This window comes from Mustela nivalis, assembly GCF_964662115.1.
Source record: "Mustela nivalis genome assembly, chromosome: 5".
Lineage (NCBI taxonomy): Eukaryota > Metazoa > Chordata > Mammalia > Carnivora > Mustelidae > Mustela > Mustela nivalis.
Genome location: NC_139024.1, coordinates 58264278 through 58285736, shown reverse-complemented (window position 1 = coordinate 58285736; position 21459 = coordinate 58264278). Strand labels below are relative to the sequence as shown.

The window sequence follows — 21459 nt, the reverse complement described above, 5'->3', positions numbered from 1 at the left end:
TGTGCAGTTAGGTTCTGGGAAGTCCCCCAAATCCATGGTATTGAAACTCTTCTTTATAATCCCTCTACACCTTTTCACTCCCTGCTCAGATCCTGCTGTTACTATGGCCTCTTCTGGAACCGGCCCACCACCTACCACGCTTTCTACCTATTAGCCCCCATTTAAGACCTCAGGTGCACCTAGAGGAGAAGGGGGGAGGGGGGGCATCTGGGCTGTCCTTCAGCATGATCCCAGAGAGAGGGAACTTTTAAAATAACTTGCTTGATGACTTGTAGTTTGTTAAGATAATGGTGATGTAGCAGGCTGAATAATGTCTCCCTCTCCTTCCCCTCAGGAGGTCTGCTTCCTAGTCTCCAGAACCTGTCAATATGTTACTTTACATGACAAGGGGACTTGGCAGATGTGATTAAGTTAAGGACCCTTGAATTGGGGGAAATTATCCTGGATTATTTAATTGAGCTCAGTGTAATCACAAGAGTCCTTATAAAAGAAAGGCAAGGAGGTCAGAGAGGAAAAGGCAATATGACAGCAGAAATAGAGACTGGAGTGATATGGCCATAAGCCAAGGCTAGCAGCTTCTAGAAGCTGGAAGAGACAAGGAATGGATTCTCCTTTGAAGCCTCCAGAAGTAATTCAGCTCCGCCGATACCTTGATTTTAATCCCATAAGACTTATTTCAGATGTCTAACCTCCAGAACTGTATGAATTAATCGAGGTTGTTCTAAGCCACTAAATTTATGGTGATGTATTTTGGTGGCAACAGGAAACTAATAAAGATGAAAACACAAAAACAAACCATAAGAGACTTTTTTTTAAAGGTTTTATTTATTTATTTGAATGAGAGCACAGAGGGAGAGGGAGAGGGAGAAGCAGAGCCCCGCTGAGCAGAGAGCCAGATGCAGGGTTCCATCCCAGGACTCCGAGATCATGTCCTAAGCCAAAGGCAGACGCTTAACTAACTGAACCACCCGGGGGCCCCAAGAAACTCTTAACTATAGGAAACAAAACGAGAGCTCCTGGAGGGAAGGTGGAGGGGGTAACTGGGTGATGGGCATTAAGGAGGACATGTGATATAATAAGCACTGGGTGTTATATCCAACGCATGAATGGTTGAGCTCTACATCTGACGCTAGTAATGCAGAATATGTTAACTAATGGTACTTCAATAAAATAATTTTTAAAAAATATAAAAGAATTTTTTTTTAATTTTAAAAAGATGAAAAGGCAATGCAGAAAACAAATTGAAAGCAGAACTGTGAATTCAGGAGAGAAAGCACCATAGGACAACTCATTGTTTAAGAGCAACCACACCGGCTCCCGAACTTGGCCTATGTGCCCATCTTGGCCTCTGTCCCCTCTATAACCATTTAGATGCTCATTGTTATCTGTGCCAGATTTAGTGGTGGGAAACCTAAGCACAAGATGAGATCCTAGTCATTAAACTTGTGATCTTATCCCTCATTTCCTTGGAACAATGGTCTTACTAGGAAATATCTGAGACTTCAGCTTCCAGTTAAATCAACCAGGCAAGCTCACTGATACCTTCCACGTACTCAGCACTTAGCTTGCTCTCTGTGTCCCACGTTGATACAAGAAATTTGGGTAGTTGACTCCTTCCTTCAGTGGGTGCCTGCATAAAGAGCTAAAAGCCACATGGTGAAAAAGAATCATTTCCACAATTAATCTGAAGCCTAAGTAAGTAATAGTACTTACCATTTTTTACTAATGGATACCAAAATGTACTTTTGTAAGAGGAAACTACATTTTCAATGGGCTATTTAAGGAGATCAGTCAGAAACTGATGAATGAGTGAAAAAAAAAAAAAAAAGTGACCCGTACCTTTTTGACCTGATGGAATTCTCCTGTTGGTGAAACGTGAAGGGGCTGAGGTTAGGAATGGGCCCTGCTGAACCACCGTGTTTGTGTATTTCTCTGTGCGTCACTTACCTCATCAGGTACTCATTCTCAAAACAATTGCTGAGCACTTAATAATAGTCTCAGAGCTGTGAAGACTGACTAGATCCCTGCTTTCAGGGGCTATACATTATAGTGGAGCAAATCGATACATTATTTCATCAGGAATTATCCAAGGTAAGAAACACCTTGTTACTAAAAAAATGTTCAGCTGCTTAAGTTGAAGTCCCTCAGAACCCAGGATACCTTGGTTGATGAATCCCAGAGAAGTATCCCAGGAAGAAAGTCTTCTTGGTTGGAGAGTGGTTTTGCCCTTGCCATCCTGCAGGAAAAGCGCTTGAAGATCCTGTCTGGGAGTGCCTGCCTGGGTGCTCAGTTGGTTAAGCGTCTTCCTTTGCCTCAGGGTCCTGGGATCGAGCCCCACATGGGCTCCTTGCTCACCCTGCTTCTCCCTCTCACTCTGCCTGCCACTTCCCCTGCTTATGCTCTCTCTCTTTCTCTCTGTCTCTCAGGTAAGTAAATAAATAAAATCTTAAAAAAAAAAAAAATCCAGCCTAAACCTTCTTCTTTCTCCATACTATACAGCTAATTAAAATATCCCACAATTTCTCTATAAAACTATGAGTCGGGAAGGGGTGTGAGAGGTCCTCAGTCGATGCTGCTGACTTGGGCACAAACACTTTCAGGACCCAGGCAGGTCACATAGGTGTGTGCAGCTCAGTAGAAGACAATAGGGAGTAGTGAGTATTTCAGCAAATTGAGAGCATATGCCTTGCCGGAAGCTCTCAAGGTCTGGCCTTACCAGATGTTCATCTAACCAAACCTAGCAGGCCGGGTTTGGTTAGATGGCCAATTGGCAGCCCTTGATTGCTCATCGTGGAGAACAGTACCCTGACCCTTTCTAAAAGCCTATTAGAGATGGTCGTCTTTGAGTGTTCAGGTGACAAGCTGCTCTCAGGCCAGTGTGTACGTGGCAGCCATCTGTCTGTTGGGGCGGGGGGGACCTTGCTAACTGGTTGGGATGAGCATTGTCGTGTTTTTACTGTGTGATGGCTTATAGAGAGAACCTGTTCAGGTGATATTCCTGGAGAAGTTTCCGTGAACCCGCTTTTCCCTCTGGTTGCTGGTTTTAACAGTAGTCTCATGTACAAAGCAGCTGTAACTGTCTTTTAAGCAACAGGCCACGCTTTTGGGTGATGGATGGAGTCAGGAGCTCTCTTTTGCCAATTACTCAGCACCGAATCAGACAGATGCCTTCCTCTGCATTCCGGGGACCCGGCTATATCGCTGCCAACTCAATAATTTTTTGAGCAATGGCCATAATAAAGCATTTGTAAAATTCCTGAAAACTATTTTTAAAAATCCTTGAAGTGATAAATAAATTGATCTGGATAATGGTAAGCATATATCATTCTGCTTTGATTTATAGATTTATAATTTAGCCTCCCTTCAGAAATAATTTTTAAAGGCAGTTATCTCCTGGAATTTAGAAAGAGGCATGTATCCCTTTACAGGCAGAAATTCTACCATGTTTCTTTTCATACCAATGCTTCTGAGTACTTTTGAAGACCAGTAGATTTTTTTTTTGAAGGCACAGAAGATTAGCTTTACATGTTTTATTAGTAAAATTGAGACAGAGACTTGAAGCCTTAAAAGAAATTATTCTTTGCCATTAAAATTGGGAATGCGACCAACAAGATTTTATAAAAAGCGGTTGGGTTTCTCCAGAGAGCCTCCCTGTTCCTGGTAAATACTGTAGCATCTAGACAGTAGAGATGGAGACACTACAGTAAAAATGACCTAAGTTTAAGTCCAGAGCTCTAATTTGTGCAACCTGAATTAAGTTCGTCTTAACCTCTCCAAGTCTTAATTGTTTTATTTACAAAATGGGAATAATGGTAATAGTACTGAACTCGATCTTATTGCTGAGCTTAAGTGAGATAATGCACAGGGAAAGAATTAGGCACAGTGCCTGGCCAATATTCAGTGCTCAAAAATGTGATATGCTCTTAGGTTGAGTAGCCTGTAACCCAGACACAGGTATCAGTTCTGAGTTCCAGATCTGGAAGAGAAAGAAGAAACTTGTCAGTGGTCTCCTGCAGTCAGAATCATCTGGGGAAAGACCCTCCTGGGGGTAAGTCGCTAGGCAATGCTTGATGAGATAGTTTTCACAATAACAGCCCAAGGCTTCCCCTGAATGTTTGTGCCAAGCCAAGCCAATGCACAGGTCTGCCTTCAATTTCGTGTTGGGCTACAACCCCGGGGGCTGAGGCACACTAGCCTCACACCCAGGAAATCCCATTTGGATGCCAGGATTTACTTCGTGGGGCAACCCAGGCTTATTGGTTGAATGAAAAAACTAAATATATCTTACACATTGGGAAACCATCTCTCTGTGACTTTGTCATGTTTCTCTTGGTTTCTTTCACTGAGATGGGCTGGTGGCTTCTATTGGCTTTCTAGCCACCAACGCATTTATTTTGAGAGTCACTGTAAGTAAGATCTTCCAGTGAGCACTCCTTGGTCCAAAGGATCTTTTATTGCCTCTCATCCTTTTGTATCGTTACGGTAAGAGAAATGCACTCCTGGACTTTCATTTTTGTGACTAATGAGGGACTTCTGTGTTCAAGTGGACCTCCCTGAGCACACGGTTGGAAGCCTGTCTTTTGTCACACTATAGGAGCAGTAACCAAAACCAACATGAAGTGCCAGAAAGGTTCGAGACAAAAATTATGGCTTAAATGCCTTTTTTTTCTTTTTTACTAGGTTTTCCCAGACTGTAGTCAGATAAGCATGAGTTCTACTGGAGTTCTAAGAGTTATACCATGAGGAGGTGAAATAAGTTTGGGAAACCTTGGTAGAGCATATTAAGAGGTAAGGGTTCATGCAGTCAAATGCTCTACCACTGAGCTATACCCCCTGTGAGGTACGGGTTCATGAAAGAAAAGTTCACCCTTCTGACCCTTCTTCCAAGAAGTGAGACATGGGATCTGCTGAGATGCAAAGGGAGTGAGATTGTACCTGAGAATTCAGTGACCAACAGAGAGAAGGTGGATATGCAGACCCCTCTGTGGTAATAGCAGCGGGCCCTAAAAAAAGAAAAAAGAGACATAACAAAGAGTAGAATCAGAATCAGGGGAACACACGGAATTTTGATGGAGGGAGTTGGTGCTACAGATGGCTGGCAAGCAGAACACTGCAGTAATCTAAATCAGAAAAAATTAGCATTTTCTCTCGATACATGTATATATTAATTTAGAAATTATATACATGGACCACTGTAATATTATATCATGTATATTATGTAGCAGAAAAACAAATACTTTTAAGGTCAAGGTCAAGGTGAAATAAACAATATTTCAAAAATAACAGGTTTGTTTTATTTTTTATTTTTATTTTTTTTAAGATTTTACTTATTTATCTGACAGAGACAGCAAGAGAGGGAACATAAGCAGGGAGAGTGGGTGAGGGAGAAGCAGGCTTCATGCTGATCAGGGAGCCTGATGCAGGGGGGTTCCATCCCAGGACTCTGAGATCATGACCTGAGCTGAAGGCAGATGCTTAACAACTGAGCCATCCAGGCACCCCAGAAGTTTGTTTTAATAAGACTAAAGTCCTATGGGCAAAAATTACTAATTTTTTTAAGGAGGCAAGATACAGAATGCATTATTAATTTTCAAATCATGGTTTAAGCTCTTAAATCTTAAATCTTGTAAGAAACAGCAAGCCCATGGTTTGGTTCTCTAGGAGTTTATCTTGATACGTGGCTTTAATGACAATCTGAGTTAGAAAGGGGTCTTTTTGAAGGAGTGTACCTTTGAGCTTGCAAAATTGTAATTCATTGCCAGCAACCTTTCATCCAAATTCTTGGTTGCAATTCAGCTAGTAAATGGCTTTCTTGCCTATTGTCGTTGGTTCTTCTTGAAAACTGATCAATATGTACTCCATCTTTGGATTTTAGCAAATGAGTTGAAAACTCACACACAAAAAGGAAAAACAACAGAAAATTCACTGAAATTCTTCATTTTGAAGCTGCTCAAACCGGATAAAGAATTGAGCTTCCTAATCTATGTTGATTCCACATTGTGGAACTATTTATGTTTTCAGTCTGGCATTTAGAGATGTGAAGATGCCATGAAACTCTGTATATTAAATATTATTATAGCTTAACAATTTCACTTTTATATAAATCTAAGTGTTAATAGAAGTTCTAATTATTTATTTCCTCATAACAGTGGGTCACTTTGCACCCTCCTTGGTGTAAATATTCAATCTACTATAGAGACTATTAGTGTAAGTAACCAAACTACTTCTATTCTTTTAGTGGTTATTCTTAAATAAATAAATAAATAAAAATCCCAATTTATTTTATTTTATTTTTAAATTTTATTTATTTATTTGTCATAGAGAGAGAAAGAGAGGCAGACAGAGTCAGAAGCAGTCTCCCCACAGCAAGCAACCTGATGTGAGACTTGATCCCAGGACCCTGGGATCAGGACTTGAGATGAAGGCAGACTCTCAACTGACTGAGCTACCTAGGCATCCCTATATCTCCCAATTTAAAATCTAAAATTACTCATTATGTCTGAATCTAAATCTAAAACTATTCAATGTTTCTCTTAATGTTTCTCTTCTCCTTTGACACTCAGAATTCTCATAGAACATCCCCCTCATATTTAGTTATGTTTTCCAGTTTGACCTCTGCTTTTCAGTGTTTTTGTTAATTTTGAAATGATTGTCTCACAATCAATAGTTATTTAAATATACTAATACATGTTATCAGCTTCTAACTCAGTTTTTCATCTTGTGCCTTCTCTCTAGGTATACTCTCCATCTTGCTAAAGTGCATCCTTTAGTAATTTTTAATCTCTGTATCTTTGTCTATGAAAGTGCCAATGTTCTGCTCATGAAAGGGAGTATAGCCTAACGTGAAATTCAAGGTTGACAGTTTCTTTCAGCATCTTGCTTGCTGGCATCAGTGATTGCTAATGAGAAGTCTGTGTTGGTCTCAATGTCATGACTCTCTCTTTCATTTCCAAGATTTCCTGCGAGTTATCTTCCATATTCTTGTATTTTTGTCTCAGTTTCTGTTTTTTCTATTTGTTTTTGATGTCATGCTTTCACTTATCTCTTTGATAAACACAGTTATTAAAAAATCTTTATGAGACTCTTCTATAACCTTGAAATCATCAAGATGGAAATCATGTTTTATTGATTATTTTACTTACTTGCTTTGGAAATATTAGCAATCCTAATTTGGAATTCAGCTCGCATGTTCATTTTGAGTGGAAAGTTTTGTCTTGGCTTTTTTTTTTTGCTTTTTTTTTTTTGTTTGATTTTGACTCTCTTTTTCTCCCCCTCTTTCATAGTTCTGTGGTTTGAAGTTGCCTCCACCTTGCCCTCTGCTCTTCCAGGCTGAAGTCGGCTCTTGCAAAGACATCTTGGGGTTCCTGCATGATTTTGAGGGGAATATTACTGACACAGTATGGAGGGAACCAGCATGGAGCTGATTTTGTTCCTGGTTTTGAGGCTTTATCTTCCCCGTGCCCATTTAGGTTTGATAAAGTCATGGCTTCTAGAAATGGGTCAATAGTCATTTTTCCCCCCCAACTTCTTTTCTTGATTCAGGGGACTTGATCGGAGCAGAGCCTGGCTCTCACCCCACCCTTCTCACATCACCACGTAGGAGCCATGCTGGGCCTCTAACCTCATTTGAGCCTTGAGCACAGGAGCCTGAGCAGAAGCCTTAGTATTACTTTGAGCTTTTGGCTCCTTTCTGGTTCGTGGAAGGGTTATCTAGCTTTTTAAGCCTGGCTGTGACCTATTTAATATTTTATCTATCATTGCTCTGTGTGTGGAGCAGAAGGTGGTGTCCAAGTGTGGACTCACCAAACTACCTTGACCAAACGTATCAGATGACCTTGTCTGATAGTTATAGCTTCATTAAAGTCTAAACACCAAGCCCAGTTTCAAGTACGCTGAAAAGTGTCATAGCTTCACATTAAGGTATTATTTAAGTCTATGTGAAAAGAAGGACTTTTTAAAGGACTGTGTACAAGGGAAGAGAAGCAAATGTTAATAAGTAATTCTGGAGGCACCCCCTCCCACTTTACACCAGAAGAGAAATCTCAAAGGACAGTGGTTAGGAATAATGGAAAACATGGGCATGTCAAGTAAGTATTCTCCTAAAGTCCAGATAATAGAACAGTAGATAAATGTCTAATTTTTTTGCCCTGTTCCTCCTGGAAATACTATCTGTCACAAAACTTACTCTTGTGAACTTTTTTTTTTTTTTTTTTTGATAGTGCAGGGATTTGGTTTAGGACTTAGGAGCGTTATAAATCCAAGCACTTTGCTCATTGTCACTGTCAATATGCAATTAGCTGTTCTTGTAAAAGCAGTATCTGAAATCTTTTCAGAACAGATTTCCAGTAGAATATATTCCCAAAGGAACTAGGAGCAAGCTTAACTACTTCCTAATTGGTAGTCACTATCCTAGCACTTCTTGATTTCTTTGGGTGAATGAGAAAGGGAGAAGATCAAGAAGGCTGATAGGGTGCTCTCGGTATCTGAGGGATCTGCTGGGCCAAGCAATATAATTACGTGGACAATTCGTTCTCTTAATGTTTCCATTCTAAGGAACAAAGTCTAACTTTACGGAGAAGTATCCCACTTGGTCCCCTTAAAGCCAAACCATGACATTTTTAGCCTATAATTCTGGAGTTGCTACGCCTCTTGGAAAAATGTGTCTGCTTCTTGGTCCCCACAGTAACCATTTGCACTGCTCTTGGGCTACCTGGGCTTGGCTTACAGTCAGACGATAGCCAGGAAAGGGAGAGCATGATTCCACTTATCTCCCTCTGTGTCCCAACATATGAAAGCGTCTGGTAGGAAGATTAAGAAATAATACGAAATAAGCAGAGCTTTTCTAGGAAGCTGCAACATTTTCTTCTTTGAAACTGAGAGAGAATTGCTAATAGAGTTATCAAAGAATGATATGATAATGGCCAGGTTATCAGCAGGTGCGCATCTGAAAGCTCCGGCCGCCCACTGGTAGTCAGTCTTGTTACGACCTTAGCAGGTCAGGTCTGGAATTGCAAACACCTAGCGAACAACCTCAGGCTTACAGTTCTTTAAACACCCCCTTCTCCATCCCGGCTCTGTGACAGGTTAAAACCTTCTTTCTGTAGGTGGGATGGCACTGGGGGTGTTTAGGATACAGGTGCTCCAAATTCACCACTGCCTCAACCATACTAGTCTGATTCAAAGAGAACTAAGGAATCTACATTTGGGAAAGTTAATAAACACAGGAACCAAGCTTATGTTTAGTACATGCTATAGACCTTTCAACTTATTGGTGCTCCTGCTGGGCCACACAGCATCTCTGGGAAGATGAGAAAGGGCCTGGTAAACATTTCTTATGCAGGCGTCCCCACAACTAGAGCACGTTGACTATGGGTCAGTCATTCAGACTATGGGTCTGAATGAAATCAAGAGAGGGAGTGGATTCTCCCTGGAGCTTGAGGAAAATGTTGCACTCATTGTGGTTTTTCATTGTTACAGTGCCAACTCCTGATGGCAGGTAGGGAAAAAAGAGGGGCAGCGGGGGCTGGAAGCAAATGCTTAGGGACACAGAGCAGATGTGTCCGCAGCAACTTACGCTGATTGCAAAGAGCCTCATCCCCAATAGCTAACTTGGCATTAGTTTCACAATAGTCTTCCAAAGCAGCTGGAGACCTTTGAGTAGGGTCCCCATTAGAGGAGGGAGGTAGCTAGAGTGTTCCTAATAAGGAAGGAGAGCCTGTGGCAAAATGGTATAAAGGATGATTTTCCACCCTTTTAAATTGCAAAAAAGGTACTGAAGGACCATGTTCCCTCATCTGAAGCCCTTGGGGTCAGGTGTGTTTGAGAATTCAGAATTTTTGCATTTTAGGAAGGCAACATAATACATGTACAAAATATGGCGTATCATCCCCAGCAGAGTCTGAGCAGATTCTCGTAACAGTAACATTAAAACTCTTGTTGTAGGGACGCCTGGGTGGCTTAGTTGGTTGGACGACTGCCTTCGGCTCAGGTCATGATCCTGGAGTCCCGGGATCGAGTCCCGCATCGGACTCCCAGCTCCATGGGGAGTCTGCTTCTCTCTCTGACCTTCTCCTCATTCATGCTCTCTCTCACTGTCTCTCTCTCTCAAGTAAATAAATAAAGTCTTTAAAAAAAAAAAAAAACCTCTTGTTGTAAACCATGGTATTTATTCAAAGTGAGATAAGCAAAGATCTTAAGTAGTCTCCCATCCCTTTGAGTCATGTTGTGGCACAAATGTATTTTGGAGCCGTACTTAAAAAAAAAAAAAAAAAAAAACAAAGAACCTCAAGATTTTCAGAACTGGATTTTGGAATTGTGTATACAAGATTATGGTCATTATATAAATCATGTCATGAGTTAAGCAGCGTTTAATGGTCTGTCCTTGGAACCTAATCAGTATTTATGAGAACAAATGTTTTTTCAAATGACCGACAAAACAAACGTTTGGCATGCAATCCATTTATAATTTGGTGACTGAATTGTATTAATGAAAATAATCGAGAGTCTCATTTTGAACCGTGTACAAGAGCCAATACAAATGTGTTCATAGGGGTCAATGTGCACTGTCAGGACATAATACTTCTTAGCTTCTGCTTACCAAAATACCAAACTTCATGAAATTTTGTCATTCCTTTTGTCATTCATATTTTCCTGTTAACTCCTAGCTCACTTGCCCTAGATTTCTACCGATGACTCTCCGTCTGGGTGCTTGGCGGTCCTAATCAGGGCAAGCAGACAAGGTACGGAAGCCACAGTGATTGCAGTCTTACGGGATTCCGGCATTTAAAAAAGCTGATGTGAAGAATTTTTTTTTTTTGAAATTAATAGAGTGCTAAGTCTTAAGAATTGTGACAGAATTGAAATAAGGGGGATAAAGTCTCAAGGCAAAAATTCAACTTTTCTTTGAAGAAAATATTTTTGTACTAGTACGGATATCATAAATGGGCTCTTTTGGTTAAACAATGAGGGAACCTCAAATCTATGGGGAAACTGGAGGTAATGGTAAAAACATACTTGGAAGCTGTGGAAATGGAAGACAAGATTATAAATAATTTGCAAGTGGATTGTCACCAGGAATGCCCGTGGCATACAGAAATGTGAAATAAGTGAATTGCTTTTCCAATGAAACAACCCTGAGGGTCTGATAACACCACCACTGTTTTTTAAAATCTTGTCAAATAAAAAAGCTGTAGACCCTTACTGTCCTGTAGATTCATTGTATCACAGGTCAAATGAGGGTGCTGTAAATGTTTTCACTGTATCTGAGAGCATGTAGACATCAGAGTTGTGCTGTCCCCAGAACCGAGTGTCATAACAGCCACAGGCTAGGACACACAATTTCTTCAGCACTCCGCCCATCTTCATGCCTTGATATCCTAAGTAGTTTTAGGTGCCTTTGTGTCTTTGCATGGTCAAATTAAAGAAAAGAAATGTACTTTCCTGTGCTCATAAATGCATTTTTCTTGATCCTCAGCTTTCTGTTCCTTAGGTGGCTACAGACTATAACATGTGGAAAGGTCCCCTGATATCTTTTGACAGTTCTTTCTAGTGTTATTGGTGATGGTTAGTGAAATTCCTCTGAATTTCTCTGCGAGGATAGGTGGGCAGAAATTCTGACCAGGAATAGGGACACCTCGTCATGATGAAAACAAAACTAAAGCAGGATGACAATACTCAGCTCCTTTGCATTTAATTAGTGCAAAAATGAGAGAGCCTTTATTTGAAAATGGTTTTTCTGTTCTTCCCTGCCCACCCCCAATGATAGTGACAAAACCACAACCACAAACTTTAAAATCCTAAATTGAAAAGTTGCCCAGTCATTCGGTGATGTCAGTGATAAAGGCTGGACCACATTTAGATCGGCCCCAAAGAAAGGATAATTCATTAAGGTTTTAAAGATTCCTTTTTACCTTTTAATTATCTATGCCTCTTGCTGCTCGTGTTTGCTCGGGCATCTTTTGGAAAAGCACCGTGTTCTGCATAGCACGTGCACTTCTTTTCTGAAATGTGCAGTACATTCAACATTGCAGTGATTTTTTTTTTTTTTTCTTCTTCTTTGCTTGGAACAGAGGTGAAAACCCCAGTGGATTCAAGTATCCACTTGATAGGCTCAGTCTCTCTTAATCAGCCTGTAATGGAGCTAATGGCTGTTTGTCATCCTTGGAGGTATAAATTTCCTGGCGGTGTCTCCTGCAGACAGTGCATGAAGTATGCTCTGTGTGCTGCCAGCAAGGATTCATAATCAGCAGAAGGGCAGGGTGCTTCGTTAGCCAGGAGAGGAGCTGGGGCTCTGCGGCTGCCAGGCTCACAGAACCCGCCTCGCCACTCCTGAGACATGGACAATGCCGGTAGGTAAAGCCAGCGTGAATTCTTCGCAGCCTCTGGGCTCGTTTGCAGGCTGCATTCTTTGCTGCAGAAGGTTTGCTGATTTTTTGGTCTTATTCTGCACTTCAGTGTTCAAGCCCGGGAGACATGGAATGTGCTAACCCTGCTGCGTTGTCCACTAGGCGATCAGTGTTTGCTTTGAAGTTCAGCGATTGGGAATGCAGATTCTAATTCCACATTCCCCTTTTTCCAGACTGCACTGTTATTTTCTTTAGGCTGCGTGAAGTGTGCTGTGCGATCCTTTTGTGCTCAGAACAGACGGTGAAAAATGCATACAGTTGATAAAAAAAAAACTATTATGAAGGGGTAGCAAAAGGTAGATGGACTTAATGAGCTAAAGACAATTTTTTTTTTTGCTGAGCATTAAATCTGCCCAGTGTAATAGCAGATGAGTTCTTGGGTCTTGGGCTGCGTCTTCACATTAGGATGAAATGTAGACAATGTTTCAATATCCTCTGAGGTTTTAATTTCAGAGTGTAGACATGAGTGGCCCATCATGTATGGACCTTTTTAAAATGTGTTTGTTTTTAATGTCTTACCAGCTGGACAGATAGAGCTGTTGAAATACTCTAATTCTAGTTACATGATGAGCATAAAATTATCTCTCACGCAGAACTTTTTTTTCTTTGCTGTATTGAACTTTTAGAAGGTATCTTTTCCTCATTTCAGTATTATTGACACTAACTGCAGAATTCTCTCAAATGGGTTGTGGGTTCTCTGTCTCCTGAACCTCATTAGTTCAGTTTCTCGTAGTGATGCCCTCCAGTGCCTCGAGAAGCGGTCAGCCCTGCTGACCGGGTGCAGCGTTCAAAACATGCCCTCCTCCTCCTCGGGAAGACCACCGTGTTTAGTAAAACACGATTGTTTGTGACATGTGGCTATTTCAGACCTTGGTTGCAGGTAGTAGCCTTGGCGAGCAGAAATTTTGAAGGCAAGGCAAGAAGAAATTTGGAGTTCTTTTATGAAGTAGTTTACCAGGAATAAACTCTGTGACTAAAATAATTTTTTATTTGATGTTGAAGGCATTGAAATGAATCGGAACCGTGAAATATTAGGGAGGAGAATTTCAGGGTTGTGGAAGAGACAAAACAAGTGTCGGAGGAATGTGTGCGTGTGTGTGTGTGTGAGAGAGAGCGTGCGCACACGTGTGTGTGTGTGTGTGTGTGTGTGTGTGTAGTAGCAATAGTAGTAGTAGGAAGGATGCTGGTTTGATGTAAATGCATATATGTGTATGTGTATATTATAACCCCCATTTTGGTCATTAAAAAAATATGCCATGAGGCTTGTCATAGGTAGGATAATCCATGACAAGGCACAATTTCAAGATCCACCAAAAAGTTCTCTAATTATAGAGGTAGAGAGAGTAAAAAATAAATAAACCAGAATCCCTAATTTAGCCTCATTTAAAACTTCTGCCACCCACAATTAATTATACTAATGTCCTGGCAGAATTATCACTTTAATTCAAGTAAATGCCTTTCTTAACTGACTCATATATTTATTTAAAGGCCATTTAAGAAAAGGAAAGAAACTACTGTAACAGCCTTTTTATAGGTATAAAAAATGCTGAGGGTTATGATTTACTCTTAGTCTAACTATAGCTTGGGGGGATAAGTGTTTTCTCAATTTGTACTTATATTTATTTATGCTCTCAAATAGCATTAATAAAATACCTCTGCCCCTGACACATTTAAGAATATTTATCCACTTTGGGGTGCCTGGGTGGCTCAGTTGGTTAAGTGACCGCCTTCAGCTCAGCTCATGGTCCTAGGGTCCTGGGATCGAGCCCCCCATTGGGCTCCCTGCTCAGTGGGGAACCTGTTTCTCCCTCTCCTTCTGCTGCTCTGCCTGTGTGCTCTCTTGCTGTCTCTGTCAAATAAATAAACAAAATCTTTTTTAAGAAAGAATATTTATGCACCTTGTCAAGTGACTTTTAAAGCAGCAATTTCTAGATCATTGCAAATTTTTGGTGAAACTTCCAATATAGGTATATATGCCTTCGAGTGGAATAACAGGCTTTTAATTTGCATTGTTTGAATACTTCAGAAATAACATCTTAAAATGGCCAAGTAGCTGTCAGTGATGACTTTTCATGGTAATTTTTTGATGACGTAAACAGCTTCTCTTATAGCAGGGAAATGTAAACATTCATCACACACATGCACTTCAATAAATTGAATTGACTATGGCAAGGCATTTAAGATAGTACTGGTAAGTGGCCAAAAAAATAAAATAAAAATAAAAAAATAACAACCAACCAAACAAAAAAATCCCTGGAAATACCTTCAGCATTAGACGAAGACCCCCCCGTTAACTTGGAGCACTGCAGTTTCTCCCATTTGATTTAAACAGTCTGCCTAAACATGTCCAGTCAGTGATGGGTTCAGGCCCCAATGGCCGAGGCTGGCAGGTCAGAGCTGGATACAGTTCTCACCATTAAATTAGCAGCTTCAAGACCTTCTTCCGGCAGGGCTTTCTGTTTTGGGGTTTGGATAATTATGAGGCAGAAACCCAACTAAGAGTACACACACACACACACACACACACACACACACAAGCCCAGCACATCTCATGTATTAACATCACACACAACATTGCATTGGAGATATGTTCCCAGTTCCTGCCGTTAACACATAGGAAGAGTGTGCTGCCTGGGCCTCCGGCTCTTTACGCCTGTCTGTGCACAGTTCAGCAAGCATGTGAGTCTGTCCACCCTTTCCTTACAGAGAGCTGTCTTTGGCATGCCTACCATCTCTGAGAAGGAGACATCCCTCCCCTATAATTGCTGGCTTAGGTATTCCTTTAAAAGCTTTTCCTGGAATAACAATAAAATATTTATCAAACAGTGCGTGTGGAATACGTCAGGGCAGTGTTAGCAATATCTAACCTTTTCTTCTTCTTTTTTATGTGACTGTTTCTTCTTATAAATTCTGTAACAACTTAAACGGTGGTCCTTTACCGGTACCAAGTCTGTGACTACAGCCTCAGTCGAGGTTCTTCTGCCCCTGCTTTGGTGTCCTCTCCCTCCCCTTCCTCAAGTGGTTCTCTTGAATGAGTCTTGGAAGCGATGTTGCAGCAAAGTTGATTAGTAGTGTGTGATTGATGTCGGAAAAACCATGCTTTTGAAATGTTATTTCATATTCTACAGGGACAGAGTATTATCAAAAGTTCTGCAGGCTTGGTGGGGCAGATTTTTCATTGCTTGAGATCAGGGTGTTTCCACTACCGAGTGTGGTCCTAAGAGGCACCCTCATTTGGAAGGGAGCTGGTGGCTGGGAGAATCACTGTGCACCCCCCCACCCCCACCGCTTACATCCCAGCCTCGTGACTTCCAGGCTTTTGACCCTTGAGGCACAGTAAATAAATTTTAGAAATTCACAGTCCACCAGTATGTTGTAAAAAAATGTCTGGGAGGTTATTAGGGAACCAGATTGAGGGAAGATTCATAAAGAAATGATCAAGAGTATCAGATGATCTGAGATGAACACTGGCTCTGCCACCAACCAACCCAGTGACCATGAACAAGCTATCTAAAGCCCATTCCTTTATTTTATCAATTTTGAGTGCCAACACTAACTGTATCCATCTCATAGGATTGTTGTGAAGAGAAAATAAGATACTACACGTAAAATTTGGTACAGTGGCTGTTATACAGTCCTTCTCAAGGCATGTTGGCTCTTTAAAGAACCATCCAAAAATTGAAGCAGGGTTGCTTTATGAATTAATATGTCCTCTAGCAGGATGGCTCTCGCAATGTGATGATGGTGTGGAAAGGTAAGCACTTCGAGGCAGACACCAGTCATGTGGCTGTACCAAGAGCATAATTGGAACTTGAGGTCAATGGTGAAATGGGGGTAGGATTGAAGGGTGCATTGCATTAGGAGAGCCTGATGAGTAGATGAGGAGGTAGGGGGAGGAGACCAATCAAAGCAGACTTTGGGGGTTTCTAGTGAGAATCTAGGATCATAATAATCCTATACTATGGGATACAGGGGAGTTTTAAAGTAAGTCAATGAGTTCTATTTGGGGCTTGTTGAGTTTGAAATACCTCTGTGTTACCCACTAGCCCCAATAGCTGTTCAGTGGCGACTTACACACACACACACAAGTGCACATGCACATAAAATTCCTTACTAACCATGGATTTGGAATAATGCAGGTTTTTTTGTTTGTTACCTCCAATTTAAAATCTTTTCTATTTTTATCTGATTTGTTTAGTTCATCCCAGTAAACCCAACAGCAATTACTGCTTCCTTATCCCAGGCCCCCCAGGCTGTGGGGGGATCCTATAGGTGATGTAGAGAAAAGAGACTTTCAAATGCTTCTTGACAATATTGTCAAAGCAGATGGAGATAAGACCAGGTCCAGAGAAACATGCCCCTAAGCATTGAAATAATTTTGGTGAAGGCTAGGCTGTTATATAAGAAAATGTAAGCACAAACATTTTATTTCAAATTGGTTCAAAAAACCTTCCTAGGAGAATCTACCTTAGCATCTAGGGCTGCCATCGCCAAGTTCCTAAACAGCTACAGATGGTGATTCAGGAGAAGGGTTACCTAATGGAGCAGACTTTCCTATGTGAATTAATTTGTTTTGGAAATGAATGCTTTCTAGGACATTTGACTATGTTTGAAAACTATATTTGGTGCAATTTAAATTTTTTTTCCTCTCATCCCTTACTTCCATGATATCTTGGTTTTAGTAGCTCTAGTTTTGTTAACCGTGACACATTTTAGGAATATAATGTTATATACACACATACATACATATACATACATTTGCATGCATATAATGCATTTTATATATGTGCTTGTGTGTGCATTTTTCAGTTTGGGGTTAAAAGCTTCAATGTAGGAGAACATAGTGTTGCTAGTTCTTTTAACATACTTGACAAAAATCTCGAACAGATTTTCTTTTCAATTAAAAAAGAAATTGATTCTTATTTTCCGAAATGCCTCTTACATCATAAAAATGCTTATTATTGAATATTTTATTTGCTATAAAACAAGTAATTACAGTATTTTCCTTTGCGTTTATTGTGAAGTCCATTGTGATATTGTAGCATTTTATAGTTCATCAAATAAGTATTTCTTTTTTTTTTTTTAAGACTTTATCTATTTATTTATTTGAGAGAGACAATGAGAAGCAGAGGAGGGACAGAGAGAGAGGGAGAGGCAGACTCCCAGCTGAGGGGGCCTGACGTGGGGCTCCATCCCAGGACCTTGGGATCATGACCTGAGCTGAAAGCCAACATTTGACCAACTAAGCCACCCAGGTGCCCTCAAAGAAGTATTTCTAAGAACACCTCAGTTTCATGTAAAGCTATTTTTCTCAGGGAGAGATTAAAATTTAATAAAGAATTTTATTGCTTTTTGGAATGTTTATTTTCAACGTGCCATTATTATTATAGAAGTCAAAGGAAATATAGGTTCATGTACATAAAAGTACTTGAAAAGTGTACTAAATTTTCTTGTTTGTTTGTTTTTATTTGGAGTACAGTTGGCAAATTATTATACATTAGTTTCAGGTAGACAACATAGTGATTCACCAAGTTTATTATACATTATTCTGTATTCACCGTAGTGTAGTTACCATCTGTTTCCATACAACGCTATTGTAGTATCATCGATATATTCCCTATGCTGTACCTTTTATACCCGTGACTTCTTTCCATAACTGAAAGCCTGTGTCTCCCACTGCCCTTCACACATTGGACCATTTCCCCAGCCCCACCCCTCTAGAAACCATCAGTTTGTATTTATGGGTCTGATTCTGAGTTTGTACTCTAATTCAGAGGGGGCTTTGACCTCCTGAGAATGAACCAACAGTCTCGGCTTCAGAGTGTAGGGAAGGACGACAAAGTCATTGTTTCTAAAACAAAATTTTGGATTTGGGTTTTTTGTCCCCCCGATTGTTAGAATTAGTTCTGAGTGGTTTTTTTCCTTTGCAACCACTCATCTTTCCAAAGGCAAAAGGAATTTTCCTATGTCCATAAAATAAAATAGGAATTCTTGTCAGGTAGCTTGCTTGGGTCAAGAAGAAACAGTAGAAGAGATACGGAGAGTCCGCAAGGAAGCGTTTTGGTGGCAGAGTAGGGAAATCCGTAACCCAACATTTTCTAAACGATATGTCATCGCACATGAATGCCATAGGATAGTAGTTAAATCTCACTCCTTTTTCACACATGCTAATAGAGTTAACACAGAATTCCTTACCTGTGCTAATATTTGTTGTGAAGTCCCACAATCTAGAATCGAGATCGCAGCCTTTCCCGGTCATATTAACCACAGGTTCTCTGGGGGATGCCTGGTAACAGGGTGTAGAACTCAGATTTGAGAATCACTGTTAAAATCCCTTCATTTTCATTTTTGCTTTTCATTTTCATCCTATGCTTCCTCTCCTGAATTCTCCATTTTCTGTTTCCTCATATAGAAGCCATTTTGGGAGAACTAGCAAACTATTCACTTGGATAAATATCAGAGCTTGCTTATTCTGAAATTAAGTATCTGTGTTATTTATGTCCAGGATTCCTCCTTCCTTATTTCTAGGCTTTGGGGCATTTCATTGCTCATTAACATCACCCTCAGATGCAGGGAAGAAGGAGAGGCAGCTAGACTTAGTCAGCTTTGGAAATGAATGGAATGCAACTACGTCTTTGAAATTAGGAGTAATGTGCAGGTTTTATTGATTCAAATAACATTTCATATGCATTGTTAAAAAGGGACGTTAGGAGGTTTTATATGTAAAGAAGTTAATTTTGAAGTTCTAGTTTATAAGTCAGGCATTGAGAGTGTATATAACAAAGGCAAGTCATATTTAACTCAATATTAAATGTCTTGAAAGGAAGAATGATTATCTTTTTTGAAGCCCTATTATGCTCCAGACATCAATTTCAGTATTTTACACCTGTTACATCCTTAATACTTGCAACCATTCTCTCTCTCTCTCTCTCTCTTTTTTAATACTTGCAATCTTTTGGTGAGTAAAGAATATTTTCCCCAAGTCAAACATGGGGAAACTGAGGCTAAGTATGAACTCACTCAATAAATTTGTGGGTGATTTATAAACTTGAATCCAGATTTTTTTGATGATAGCAAAATTCAACCCAGCATATTTTTAATCTCACATTTCTTTGAGGCTAGAGGTTCTTCAACTTTATATCTTCTGTGTCATCAAGTCCAGTGCCTGGGATGTAGGAATCATATAAGAAATGCTTCAAAGTTAAATCAAATATGTCATTTCATTAATTTAGGACAATTTTTCCAAAAGGAAATTCATTTTCAAATTTCAGTGTCAAACACGGTATTATAATATATCTGAATAGTTTACTAGAGATCAGTACATGTGTAAGAAAAAAAGGTAGTTGTGAAGTGTCTTTCACAATCATTCATAAAATAGAATACCTTTTTATAGAGTCCACCTATGAGATTTATTACTGCCATAAAAAAATATTCAAAAATTTCATTTGAAGCTGGGACTATGGGGGCGCCTGGGTGTTGCAGTCAATTAAGCAACCAACTCTTGGTTTCAGCTCAGGTCTAATCTCAGGGTCCTAGGATAGAGCCCTGTGTCGGGCTTCATGCTCAGAGTGGAGTCTTCTTGAGTTTCTCTCTCCCCCTCCCCTGTCCCTTACCTCCACCCCCAACCTACTCTCTCACTCTAAAATAAAAATAAATCTTTAAAAATTTCATTTGAAGGGTATTATAACATTAGGATCATTAATAGAAATTATGAAAAGAGGCATAGAAGTATTTTTAAGTGATAGTTTAATATTTAGACAATTTTTTCTGGAATATGGAAGAAACTTACGCTCTCATTTTCCTCTAGAAAGATCATAGTTCAAGGAAGATCACAGAATAATGGGGGTTTTGCTTTCACCACACCTGTGCATAACTAGATCCTTCCCCAGTAATGCTAACATGTTACATTGTACATTACCTCTTTTCAGACTCTCCATGACTCTGAACCACTACAAGATTGGAAGACATGCTGTGAAATAATACTCTCATTTATTCAAATTTCGACAGATAAGTCAAGAGAAGTCGTGGTTTCAGAGATAGGTTAACACATGTTTGACACAAAGTACATACAGACTTTTTCCATAAGTAACTCTGAATAATTTTTTTCATTTTATTTTATTTTTTCAGTGTTCCGAGATACATCGTTTATGCACCACACCCCGGGCTCCATGCAATAGGAGCCCTCCTTAATACCCACCACCAGGCTCACCTAAGTCCCCACACCCCTCCCCTTTAAAACCCTCAGTTTGCTTCTCAGAGTCCACAGTCTCTCATGATAGAAGATGGACCCCCAACATCCAGCTATCTGTCCCCCCAAATTACACTTTGAATTTCCTCACATGAACCAGTTTTTTCCAAATATTTGATCTTCTAATTATGTATAGTGACTAAAATTATGCTCCATTACCTTCTGGGTTTTAGAGACATGATTTCCTTTCTTAGACCTGAGTCATTTGGTCCTGGTGCAGTTTTCTTATACCTTAACAGGTGTGGTTTCAATTCTGACTTTCATTAGTAACAGCTATCAGTAACTGTACATGACTTGCTCACCCTTATTTCAGTTATAGCCCACATATCTTCTGCTTCCACAGGTCTGGTCTTCTGTGTGTTCTATACAAGACTCCTCCCTTCTCTTTGTTCTTGTTTCTTCCCACCTACAATGCCATCCCCTCCTCGCTGTTCATTCTTTCATCCATATATCCAGCTGTTTCTCTGTCACTAACTCTGAGCCAGGCACTGTGCTGGTAGCATGGACACCAAGGAATGAGCCAAAGCTTGACATCATAGAAGCTCCTTCTAGCAGGAAAAGCAAAACTTAATAATGAAGAGAGAAAATTCTTGGGTCGTGATTAGACCTGTTAAGTTCATAAACTGGCATGTGGATAGGGAACGAGGTTGGGGTGGAGGAAAACTCCAGACTGGCTGGTCAAGGACAGCCTCCCTGAGAAGGTGACATGCAGCCTGAGACCTGAGGAGTAAAAGGAAATCAGTCCCTTGAGAGCCAGGGAAAAAGTGTCCCAAGCAGAGTGACCAGCAGATACAGAAGCCCCAAGAC

The 21459-nt window shown here is 40.2% G+C and overlaps 1 protein-coding gene across 5 annotated transcripts in view; it reads left to right on the top strand.

Annotated features, from left to right (window-relative positions):
• PHACTR2 (phosphatase and actin regulator 2) overlaps positions 1–21459 on the top strand; it is a gene marked incomplete at its 3' end in the record, with an annotated part of 257615 nt that overhangs the window by 59386 nt on the left and 176770 nt on the right. The window contains exon 1 of one of the 5 annotated variants that reach the window (XM_082730796.1): positions 12213–12347. The exons of the other annotated variants lie outside the window; for them this stretch is intronic. Within the exon in view, the coding sequence (XP_082586922.1) occupies positions 12335–12347 (13 nt within the window). The 5' untranslated portion in view covers positions 12213–12334. Of the gene's footprint in view, positions 1–12212; positions 12348–21459 lie in introns of those variants that run through there. 5 annotated transcript variants of the gene reach the window in all.